The 13,041-nt window shown below is 37.6% G+C and overlaps 1 protein-coding gene across 3 annotated transcripts in view; it reads left to right on the top strand.

Moving 5' to 3' along the window:
* ltb4r2a (leukotriene B4 receptor 2a) overlaps positions 1-5,837 on the top strand; it is a 16,593-nt gene extending 10,756 nt beyond the window's left edge. For all 3 annotated transcript variants that reach the window (XM_053619067.1, XM_053619069.1, XM_053619068.1), the window contains 4 exons: positions 1,319-1,963; positions 2,420-2,620; positions 2,718-2,755; positions 3,382-5,837. In XM_053619067.1, the coding sequence (XP_053475042.1) occupies positions 1,385-1,963; positions 2,420-2,620; positions 2,718-2,755; positions 3,382-3,688 (1,125 nt within the window). In that variant the 5' untranslated portion in view covers positions 1,319-1,384 and the 3' untranslated portion in view covers positions 3,689-5,837. The remainder of the gene's footprint in view (positions 1-1,318; positions 1,964-2,419; positions 2,621-2,717; positions 2,756-3,381) is intronic.
* The last annotated feature ends 7,204 nt before the right edge of the window (positions 5,838-13,041 follow it).

The raw sequence follows: 13,041 nt of genomic DNA, 5'->3' as shown, positions 1-13,041 counted from the left end.
TCACGCCTCGCTATTAGGACCATTTACTACATACTGTGCTATCAAGCCATACTTAAAAACGAAATGCCATTAGTGACCGCTCCAAATCTCAAGAAGAAAGCTCTAAGAGCATGTGGAAAAAGTGGAAAAATTCCCCAAAGTATAGCTAATGTGTCAAAATCTTCTTTAATTAAAAGTGGAAGTATCCAGCCGACACGAGTACGCGAGCGAACGTCACAAAGACGTGAGTTTTAAATGTAGAAGAGTGAACGTGTGTAACGGAGGAGATCGTGCAGCGTCGCTAGCGCTACTCAGCCTGCTAACGAATCGGTCGGAAGTAGAACATCGTGTAAATAACGGACCGTTACCGTACCTAGCGTAGAATTTGAGCTTCATTTATGAAGTCGGGACTGATGCTAGTCTAACCTGACGTTCCAAACCGTGTCTGAAGATCGTCTAGTGTTAACCTTCTCCTTATTTCATGTGTAAACCTTGAAAAAAAAAAAAGAGTGTTTTTGCACTAAAGGTCTGGAATACATCAAAAAACATCGATCAGACTGATATATAAACACACACACACACACACACACACACACACACACACACACAGCTAAAAACTCTTTTTTTCACTTTTAGGTTACGTTTACATTTTTTAAATATAATTTTAATAATACTATAAATTATTAATTATTATTAGTAAGTAATAATTAAAATAATTGTTATATTTATCCTAAATTTTTATGATATTTTGTTATTTCTTTTACATCTTTTTTTTATAATAATGTAGTTATTTATTGCGTTATTGTTATTTGATGATTTTACGATTTTGTTTTTCTTTATTTCAATTTTTTACCTCACCCTGTAACTTCTTCTTCTTCTTATTATTATTATTATTATTTATTATTTTTATTGTTGTTGTTATCATTATTATTATTATTATTATTATTATTATTATTATTTGTTGTTGTTAGTTATTATTAATTATTTTTATTATTATTATTATTATTATTATTATTATTAGTGCTATTATTATTATTATTAATTATTATTATTATGGTCATTATTATTGTTATTATCATCACCATCATTATTATTATTATTATTATTATTATTATTATTATTATTATTATTATTAATTTTTATTATCATCATCATTATTATTATTATTATTATTATTATTATTATTATTATTATCATTATTATTATAATGATAATAATAATAATTATTATTATTATCATTATTAGCTTTTGGAGAACTAGCCAATGAGCAGGGATTAGTAATGATTAATCTGTGAAACGCATTAATAGCTAACATGTTGTCGTGTGTTTCTTTTTCCAGATCATCATCCTCATCATCATCATCATCCTCATCATCCTCATCGTCCTCCTCATCCTCATCATCATCATGGCCTTCACGCCCATGCCAGGACTCAATTTCTCTTCACGCCTCTCCAACACCACGTCCACCTCCGCGACCACGACTATCCTAAGCAGCAAAGAAGGAACCATAGTAGCAGCTGTGATCCTAAGCATCGCCTTCCTCCTCGGCATTCCCGGCAACCTCTTCGTCATCTGGAGCATCGTGGCACGAACGCGACGCCCCTCGGTCACCACCACGCTCATTCTCAACCTGGCCTGCGCAGACGGCATGCTCATGTTGCTCACGCCGTTCTTCGTCATCTACCTCGTCCAGCGTTCCTGGCTCTTCGGCCAGACCATGTGCAAGGTCCTGTATTACTTCTGCTGCGCCAACATGTACGCCTCCATCTTCCTGATCACGCTGATGAGCCTGCACAGGCTGGTGGCCGTGGTGTGGCCGCACCGTCTCGCCACCTCAAGCATGCGCAACGCTGTACGCCAAACACTTCTGGTGATCTGGATCCTGGCTTTAGCTCTGGCTGTGCCCGTTTTAAAGTTCAGGGACATCAGCAACAGCACAGCGGGAAAAATCGTGTGTGACTGTCTACACGACAAGCCCGGATATGTGAGCTAACAAAAATGCATCATCATTTAAAAAAAAAAAATGAATTATTATTATTGATTATTTTACCATAACAGCACATCCTCTCATATCAACACTGACAACTGTTTATTAATTAAGATAAACTTTTATCCATTTATAGTTACATTTAACATTGTGGAGTTAGGTTCCTGTTCTCACTTACGTTACAGCATCTATAAGATCTATGAGGTCATGTGACCGAGAAACCTCGTAGCGTAAACTCCTCTGTCCTGAAAATGTAGGAACATAGGAAAGTTTACTGACTGTTACAGAAACGCCGACACTGGAGACTCCTTCCATAAATACTTAATAAACATCTTACAGAAACCTTATCCTAAACATTGGCTAGCTACTTGGAAAAGCTACCGCGACACGTACATTGACATGTACGCTTGATACATTTCATCAAGTGTGTGTGTGTGTGTGTGTGTGTTTAAGGCGGTGATGCAGTACTCTATGGAGACGATCCTGGGCTTCTTGCTGCCGTATGGCGTGATCCTGGTCAGTTACAGACGGGTTCTTCTCAGGATTCGCCACACGCGCTTTCAGAGACGCATTCGCAGCGAGAAGCTCATTCTGTTCATCGTGCTCACCTTCGCACTCTTCTGGCTGCCGTACCATGTCGTCAACGTGCTGCAGGTGTGTGTGTGTGTGTGTGTGCGTGTACGTGTGTGTGTGTGTGTGTGTAATTCTGTTGAATTCGTAAAGCTAATAAAATAAACCTCTGTCTCCACAGGTGACCGAAGCGTTCCTTGGGGACTCGGATTCTAAGATGTAAGCTGCACTCACGTGTAAATGCACACGTCGATGAAGCGGAATCGATTTCATCCTTCTGCTTTCATGATCCTTCTGTTTTCATGATCTGCGCAATTCTTTCGTACCGGTTATTGGCCATCGGTGATGTGGAGAGCTCCTCACGCTGTGTCCGTATTGAATCTAACGTATCATCATTTGAATTCCATCGGGTGTCGATGGAGTGTTTGAGGGACGTCTTCCAGCTGTTCTGCAGACCTGAATGTCTGAAATATTTCACCAGTTGTTTGGCATTGGTCAACAGTTCAGACAGCTCGCGTGTCTTGGCCAACACGTCTGGGACAAACGTGTTAGACAGGATGACGTACAGGATGTGCGCATCGCAGTTCAGCCTGGTGTATACACGCACCATGTTGGCTGTGGCGAATCTTCCAGAGTTGACCTCACACCCAGGAGCTAGTTTATCATTTCAAATCAACAGACTTTACATTTACATTAAGTACATTATTCCAAAACGAGTAAATCTCCTGGAACGACAAGTTTGAACAAATTCAGTCCATAATGTGTGTGTGTGTGTGTATATATCTATATCTATATCTATATATATATAGCTAACAAGTTAAATTTTCTTCCCTCCATCCTCTCAGACACAAGATCCGGACGCTAATGAGGCCCTTTGCGGCTGCAGTGGCCTTCATCAGCAGCTGCATTAACCCCATCCTGTACATGTATGTAGGAAAGGCGTACATGCGCCGGGCGGGTATGGCCTTCATGGCGCGTCTCTTCGAGGCCACGGGACGCGATTCGTCATCTCGTAAATCTCAGAACCAGCAGCGTGAGATGGGAGAAAACGACGGACTGCGTGATAAGGAGTCCGAATCCACGACAAGCGTGAACACCAGCAGTAACGTCAAAACGACGCGCGTTCAAAATGGGACGCGAGGAGACATATGAAACCTAGAGGAGTTGCTTCACGTGTCAGATAAGAGGAAAGAAATCGTTTTCACAGCAGCTCATGAGGAGTTTTATTCTGATCCAGCAGAGCGACCGGCTGGTAGATCAGGTCAAGACTGCCTCCTAGTGATAGCTCCTGCTTCATTGCTCCAGGGTTTCACGTGAATGCCGGTCTCTCATAGTTCACGTCTCTGTCCGTCATGTGGCAACAAAAAGCTTCCTATCACCCGTCGTACGAGCTGAGTGGATCAGAGAAGAGCTGAAGTCCTGTCGCGCTGAGTGAAAAGGCTGTGTTTCAATCCAAAATGGCTGATTTCACGGCATTTTGGGATTCATTCGCCACCCGCCCCCCCTGCCCCCAAAAAAAAAACCTGTCTCAGGTCATTTCACGTTAATGGATTTCACCTTCCGGTGATTTAGAGGCAGAAAAAATGAACAACAAAGCTGAAAACTGGATTCACACCGGTGTAAAATCTGGAATCTTCAAACGTCCAAAAAAAAAAAAAAAAAAACCCATACAGTTGCGAGCAAAAGTTTGTGCACCCTCGGGACAAAAAAACGACGAAGGGAAGACAAGACTCTTATAAATAGCGAGTAAACGTTATGAGTGTAAACGTTCAGTGCGTCTCCTTTCTGAATGTGAAATCAATGTTCTCAAAAATAAATTACGAATGCCCTTGATATATTTATATATACACAGGCTGGTCACTTTAATAGGAACACCTGGACAGATTGAAGTAAAGATCGTCTGGTCTTTTTCCGGTCTTCACCTGTCCGGTTTCGATGATCTCATGCCCTCCGATTCCTGTTCTTGGCTGACAGGACAGGAACCCGACGTGGTCTTCTACTCACCTGCCTCAAGGTGTCGAGGCGTACTGAGATGCTTTTCTGCTTGTAGAGCGTTCCTGTCAGCTTGAAGCAGTCTAACCGTTCTCCTCGGACGCTCTCTCATCATTGCGGCGTTCCCGCTCTCTGAAATGCTTCTCGCTGGACGTTTTTTTATGGTTTTCACATTATTCTGTGTAAACTCTAGAGACTGTTTCATGTGAAAACTGAGCACTGAGCTGCTGCCACATGATTGGCTGATTGGATAAAAGCATGAATATGCAGGTGTGGTATTTCTATTCAATTCAGTTTTATTAGTAGAGCGCTTTTAACAACGGACAGTGTCTCAAAGCAGCTTTACAGAAACATATCAATCCAGGATTTACATTTTAAATGTATGAATTGATCCCTAGTGATGGTTTGAATATTTTATATGACTCGTGTCTCAGAGAGTGATATGCTCGTGTTGTGTTGGCCGGGCTTGTGCAAGATCCTTTCGTTTGTTTGTAATGTGAGAAACCGCATATGTACTATGTACAGGAAACAGAAACGATTAGTTCACATCCTGACTCTGTTCTCTGGTCTGAGTATTATATATTCTGCATATATTCTGTACCGGATACACTGTATTTCTTACAATTTACAAATTTGTGAATTTCTGTAATGATGGTCCTTTATCCATAACACTGAATCTGGTAATAAATAAGGCTCTCATTTCAGAGCCTCAGCCTATACGACTGTCACGTGACAAAAGACCCACTTGAGTTGTGTATTAATCATTTCCATTTCTAATCACTTGTCCTTGGCTGCATTATCATTTTTTTTCGCTACTGAGAATACGATCAAAGTTTGTGTAAGTAGATGGTTTAGGGGAATTGTAAATGTAAACTTTTAATTGAAATCTGCTCAGTGGAACGATACGAACGAAATGATCCAATCACTAATGTGTGCAGGTGTTCCTATTAAAGTGGCCAGTGAGAGCATATCTGTATATCGTATATTATTAATCGATTAATCATTCAATGGCTAGTTTTATTGTCTTTCTCATCTTACGTGTTTTTCCCCCATTCTCCTCACCACATATATGGTAATGAGGGGGGTGTGGCCAAAAAAAAAGTAAACTGCATATTTATGTATATAGATATATAATGGAATAACACTGTTTTATTTTATTTGAGGAAATAAAACAAAAGAAAATAAATTTTATATCATTTTTTACATTTTATTTTGATCATTTAAATTATTGAATTAATTTTGTACGTGGATCATCAGTCTGTTAGTAACCGGTTGTCCAACTGGATCATTGGGTTTGTGCAGTATATTATAAATGATGTCATAAATTATGTTATGAATGACATTATGAGTGATGTTATGAATGACGTTATGAGTGACGTTATAAGTGACGTTATAAATGACGTTATAAATGACGTTATAAATGACGTTATAAATGGCGTTATAAATGACGTTATAAATGGCGTTATAAATGACGTTATGAGTGACGTTATAAATGACGTTATAAATGACGTTATAAATGGTGTTATAAATGGTGTTATAAATGGCGTTATGAGTGATGTTATAAATGGCGTTATGAGTGATGTTATAAATGGCGTTATGAGTGACGTTATAAATGGCGTTATAAATGACGTTATGAGTGACGTTATAAATGACGTTATAAATGGTGTTATAAATGGTGTTATAAATGGCGTTATGAGTGATGTTATAAATGGCGTTATGAGTGACGTTATAAATGGCGTTATGAGTGACGTTATAAATGGCGTTATAAATGACATTATGAGTGACATTATAAATGACGTTATAAATGGTGTTATAAATGGTGTTATAAATGGTGTTATAAATGGCGTTATGAGTGATGTTATAAATGGCGTTATGAGTGATGTTATAAATGGCGTTATGAGTGACGTTATAAATGGCGTTATGAGTGACGTTATAAATGGTGTTATGAGTGATGTTATAAATGATGTTATGAGTGACGTTATAAGTGACGTTATAAATGACGTTATAAATGACGTTATAAATGGCGTTATAAATGACGTTATAAATGGCGTTATAAATGACGTTATGAGTGACGTTATAAATGACGTTATAAATGACGTTATAAATGGTGTTATAAATGGTGTTATAAATGGCGTTATGAGTGATGTTATAAATGGCGTTATGAGTGATGTTATAAATGGCGTTATGAGTGATGTTATAAATGGCGTTATGAGTGACGTTATAAATGGCGTTATAAATGACGTTATGAGTGACGTTATAAATGACGTTATAAATGGTGTTATAAATGGTGTTATAAATGGCGTTATGAGTGATGTTATAAATGGCGTTATGAGTGATGTTATAAATGGCGTTATGAGTGACGTTATAAATGGCGTTATAAATGACGTTATGAGTGACGTTATAAATGACGTTATAAATGGTGTTATAAATGGTGTTATAAATGGCGTTATGAGTGATGTTATAAATGGCGTTATGAGTGATGTTATAAATGGCGTTATGAGTGATGTTATGAATGATGTTATGAGTGATGTTATAAATGGCGTTATGAGTGACGTTATAAATGGCGTTATGAGTGACGTTATAAATGGCGTTATAAATGACATTATGAGTGACATTATAAATGACGTTATAAATGGTGTTATAAATGGTGTTATAAATGGTGTTATAAATGGCGTTATGAGTGATGTTATAAATGGCGTTATGAGTGACGTTATAAATGGCGTTATGAGTGACGTTATAAATGGCGTTATGAGTGATGTTATAAATGGTGTTATGAGTGATGTTATAAATGATGTTATGAGTGACGTTATAAATGACGTTATGAGTGACGTTATAAATGGCGTTATGAGTGACGTTATAAATGATGTTATGAGTGACGTTATAAATGACGTTATGAGTGATGTTATAAATGGCGTTATGAGTGACGTTATAAATGATGTTATGAGTGACGTTATAAATGGCGTTATGAGTGACGTTATAAATGGCGTTATGAGTGACGTTATAAATGGCGTTATGAGTGATGTTATAAATGGCGTTATGAGTGATGTTATGAATGATGTTATGATGTTATAAATGACGTTATGAGTGATGTTATAAATGATATGAGTGATGTTATAAATGATATGAGTGATGTTATGAATGATGTTATGAGTGATGTTATGAATGATGTTATGAGTGATGTTATAAATGATATGAGTGATGTTATGAATGATGTTATGAGTGATGTTATGAATGATGTTATGAGTGATGTTATAAATGATATGAGTGATGTTATAAATGATATGAGTGATGTTATGAATGATGTTATGAGTGATGTTATGAATGATGTTATGAGTGATGTTATAAATGATATGAGTGATGTTATGAATGATGTTATGAGTGATGTTATGAATGATGATATGAGTGATGTTATAAATGATGTTATGAGTGATGTTATAAATGATATGAATGATGTTATGAATGATGTTATGAATGATGTTATAAATGATATGAGTGATGTTATAAATGATATGAGTGATGTTATGAATGATGTTATGAGTGATGTTATGAATGATGTTATGAATGATGTTATAAATGATATGAGTGATGTTATAAATGATATGAGTGATGTTATGAATGATGTTATGAGTGATGTTATGAATGATGTTATGAGTGATGTTATAAATGATGTTATGAGTGATGTTATAAATGATGTTATGAGTGATGTTATAAATGATATGAATGATGTTATGAATGATGTTATGAGTGATGTTATGAATGATGTGAGTGATGTTATGAATGATGTTATGAGTGATGTTATAAATGATATGAGTGATGTTATAAATGATGTTATGAGTGATGTTATAAATGATATGAATGATGTTATGAATGATGTTATGAGTGATGTTATGAATGATGTGAGTGATGTTATGAATGATGTTATGAGTGATGTTATGAATGATGTTATGAATGATGTTATAAATGATATGAGTGATGTTATAAATGATATGAGTGATGTTATAAATGATATGAGTGATGTTATGAATGATGTTATGAGTGATGTTATGAATGATGTTATGAGTGATGTTATAAATGATGTTATGAGTGATGTTATAAATGATATGAATGATGTTATGAATGATGTTATGAGTGATGTTATGAATGATGTTATGAGTGATGTTATAAATGATGTTATGAGTGATGTTATAAATGATATGAGTGATGTTATGAATGATGTTATGAGTGATGTTATGAATGATGTTATGAGTGATGTTATAAATGATGTTATGAGTGATGTTATAAATAAGTGAACTCAGTGAGAAGAGTGAAATTAGTGACATTATGGTGCTAAAGTACGAATGTTTGTGTAAAGATGTGTTACACGTATAATATTATTAAAATAAAATAAATTTTAGTGACTTATGGGTGACATATTTCTATAAATGTATGTGTGTGTGTGAGTCACTAAAAATTCTGTGAAACTCTAAATGTGTTTTATAAAGAAAAGTAATAGAACAAAAAAAAAAAGAAAAAAAAATGTTGTGTTTTACAACTTGCATGAGTCAGGACACGGATGCTCCGGTGAGTGTGCAACTGTCCAGGAAGTGAAATATTTCTTTGTGTGTGTGTGTGTGTGTGTTGTTGTGTGTGTTGGTCTGTGTGTGGGTGTGTGTGTGGGTGTGTGCAATACAGGGAGAGATCAAGAAAACAGGAAGTAAATGAACACTCTGAGTGCATGAGTTCGTATCAGAATTTCAAAATACTGTATGAAAAACACATCAGTGTCAGCAGAGAGAGAGAGATAGAGAGATAGAGAGAGAGAGAGAGAGAGAGATAGGCAGATAGCAGTACAAACTAAAAACACACATTAATGGGAAATACACCAGAACTAACCCGCTCTTTCACACTGAGCACACAGAGGCCTGGCGCTCAGCTATATGTACTCACTTCACACACTCTCACTAGATCTGTCAGAGATGGCAAATGGATGTTTTTGAAGACTGTGGGAAAAAATGCAGGACGCAGGTTCCTAACACTTAACCTGTACCAGACAGGTACTGTACTGATACAGTGCAGTGAGTGTGCTCTGCAGATGTTTGTAGAGGTTTTCCCTTCTCTCAGAGGCCTCTGTGTCAGTGACACCCTGACCACCTCGTCGCCTAAACCACACAACACCAAGAGAGAAACAGAGCTGTTTGAAAAACCCAGAACTTCCCCCCACCAATCTCACACCTCCACCCCACTGTAACTCAGCTCAGAGGCCCTGTTAGAGGCCCTGTTAGAGACCCTGTTAGAGGCCCTGTTAGAGACCCTGTTAGAGGCCCTGTTAGAGGCCCTGTTAGAGACCCTGTTAGAGACCCTGTTAGAGACCCTGTTAGAGGCCCTGTTAGAGGCCCTGTTAGAGGCCCTGTTAGAGACCCTGTTAGAGGCCCTGTTAGAGACCCTGTTAGAGACCCTGTTAGAGGCCCTGTTAGAGGCCCTGTTAGAGGCCCTGTTAGAGACCCTGTTAGAGGCCCTGTTAGAGACCCTGTTAGAGACCCTGTTAGAGGCCCTGTTAGAGACCCTGTTAGAGACCCTGTTAGAGACCCTGTTAGAGGCCCTGTTAGGGGCCCTGTTAGAGACCCTGTTAGGGGCCCTGTTAGAGACCCTGTTAGAGGCCCTGTTAGAGACCCTGTTAGAGGCCCTGTTAGAGACCCTGTTAGAGGCCCTGTTAGAGACCCTGTTAGGGGCCCTGTTAGAGGCCCTGTTAGAGGCCCTGTTAGAGGTGGAGCTGATACTGTAGGACTGAAAAAGCAGATCTTCACCCACAACACCACCAACACAGACAACGAGCTCCTCAGAGACCAGATGAGCCAATTCAAAAGCCAGCTTAATAAACAGCAGGACTGAGAAACACTAAAACTTGCACTAGCAGAGAGTAGAGATACAGCAGAAAAAACAAAGATCTCAAACGTCAGATAGGAGGTAGAACGGAGATGTCATTATCGAGAGCCAAAACAACAAAACTATATTAAATCAATTGGACCCTAATAATTACAGAAGCATTTGTGTGAACCGTAACCTGGGGAAGATAGTGTGTAGTATAATTAACTCAGGATTTTTAAACTTCCTTACTGAGCACTATGTCCTGAGTAGAAGTCAGATTGGATTTTTATCAAAGTCCAGGTAAGTGAGGGGGCAAAGAAAGAAAGAAAGAAAGAAAGAAAGAAAGAAAGAAAGAAAAAAAGAAAGAAAGAAAGAACGAAAGACAGAAAGCTTGTGGAAAAAGAAAAAAAGAAAGATTGTGAGAAGCAAAAAGAAAAAAAAAGAATGTGAGAAAGAAAGAGGAAAAAAGAAAGTGTGTGAAAAAGAAAAAAGAAAGCGTGTGAGAAAGAAAGAGTGTGAGAAAGAAAAAGGAAAAAAGAAAGCGTGTGAGAAAGAAAAAGGACAAAAGAAAGCGTGTGAGAAAGAAAGAGTGTGAGAAGTTCAGTTGAAGTTCAACAGCCCGAGAATGACCAAAGTTCTGTGCAGTGGACACGATAAAACGCTGCTAGAATACAAGGACATAAATAAATAAATAAATAAATAAATAAATACATCTGTTAAAAAACAAAGAAAAAAGATCAGTTTTAAGAAGGGATTTAATAATGGGTGGGGTGGAAGCCACTGGTATAACGGTAAACAATTCCATAACCCGGCCCCGGACGCAGGGAACGCTCGTTCCCCTCTGCAGTGGAATCTGGTGTGAGGGACAGTGAGAAGGTTTTGACCACAAGATCTTAAACTTCGAGAAGGAGCGTAGGGCCGGAGGATATCAGTAAGATACTCGGGTGCGTGAGTGTTCAGAGATTTTAAACGAATAAAAGAATTTTAAGAATTTTGGAGAGCTCTCAGGATGGGAGTAACGTGGTGACTTTTTCGGCTTTTCGCTAAAAATCTTCCAAAGAAAGAAAGAAAGAAAGAAAGAAAGAAAGAAAGAAATGAGAGGAAGGAAAGAAAGAATGAGTGTGAGGAAGAGTGAGAAAGAAAGAAAGAAGGAAAGAAAAGAAATGAGAGGAAGGAAAGAAAGAATGAGTATGAGGAAGAGTGAGAAAGAAAGAAAGAATGAGTGTGAGAGAGTGAGAAAGAAAGAAAGAACGAGTGTGAGAAAGAGTAAGAAAGAAAGAAAGGAAGAACAAAATAAAGAAAGAAAAGAAATGAGAGGAAAGAAAGAAAGAAAGAAAGAAAGAATGAGTATGAGACAGAGTGAGAAAGAAAAAGAAAGAAAGAACAAAATAAAGAAAGAAAAGAAATGAGAGGAAAAAAAGAAAGAAAGCATGAGTATGAGACAGAGTGAGAAAGAAACAAAGAAAGAAAGAAAGGAAGAAAAAAGAAAGAAAGAAATGAGAGGAAAGAAAAAAAGAGTGTGAGAAAGAGTGAGAAAGAAAGAAAGAAAGAAATGAGAGGAAAGAAAGAAAGAAAGAAAGAAAGAAAAGAAATGAGAGGAAGGAAAGAAAGAACGAGTGTGAGGAAGAGTGAGAAAGAAAAAGAAAGAAAGAAAGAACAAAATAAAGAAAGAAAAGAAATGAGAGGAAAAAAAGAAAGAAAGAAAGAATGAGTATGAGACAGAGTGAGAAAGAAAGAAAGAAAGAAAGAAAGAAAGAAAGGAAGAAAAAAGAAAGAGAAATGAGAGGAAAGAAAAAAAGAACGAGTGTGAGAAAGAGTGAGAAAGAAAGAAAGAAAGAAATGAGAGGAAAGAAAGAAAAAGAAATGAGATAAAGAAAGAAATGAGAACAAAAGAAAGAAAGAAATGAGAGAGAAGAAAGAAAGAAAGAAAGAAAGAAAAGAAATGAGAGGAAATAAAGAAAGAATGAGTGTGAGAAAGAGTGAGAGAGAAAGAAAGAAAGAAAGAAAAGAAATGAGAGGAAATAAAGAAAGAATGAGTGTGAGAAAGAGTGAGAGAGAAAGAAAGAAAGAAAGAAAGAAAGAAATGCCAACGCTAGCTAGCTTATTCGTGCTGTACTGTTGGAACTTTAGCTAGCTAGCCATTTGTGAAAAGCGTAGCTAGCGCTTCACTGCTTAGCTTCGTCTGATAAATATCTGATTATAACAGACGGATCGGATTCCTAAACAATATTCACACTGCTAACGCTAACGACAGCAACGTCCGGCCGTCACGTCTTCATGCGAAACATCCGCTAACGCCTCCCAGGAACCCTGGGAATACTAACTAGCACTGAAAACACATCACCGACCCACAAATCATCACTCAGACACTTCGCTACACACGTTTAACACGTTTCAGGCGGAGTTTTACTCTCACGTCCGTACTGTGATGCGACAAGCGTGAAGGAAATCGTTGGAGATCAGTAAGATGTTTATTTACACGTCAGAGCTGATGAGAGACGCTAGAAACTGTTTAAACAGGAAGTGTTACATTTCCTGGACGATCTATCAGGGGTTGTGTGTTTCCATGGAGATCTCACAGTATCTGACATGATAACCCAGTTTATCATCTTAATATACTTTTATACGGACCGCGTTTATAGTGTGTCCATCTGCTGCGCTACAAAAGT

This window comes from Ictalurus furcatus, chromosome 29 (genome assembly GCF_023375685.1).
Source record: "Ictalurus furcatus strain D&B chromosome 29, Billie_1.0, whole genome shotgun sequence".
Lineage (NCBI taxonomy): Eukaryota > Metazoa > Chordata > Actinopteri > Siluriformes > Ictaluridae > Ictalurus > Ictalurus furcatus.
Note: the sequence above shows the minus strand (reverse complement) of the source record. Positions and strands in the feature narration are given on the sequence as shown.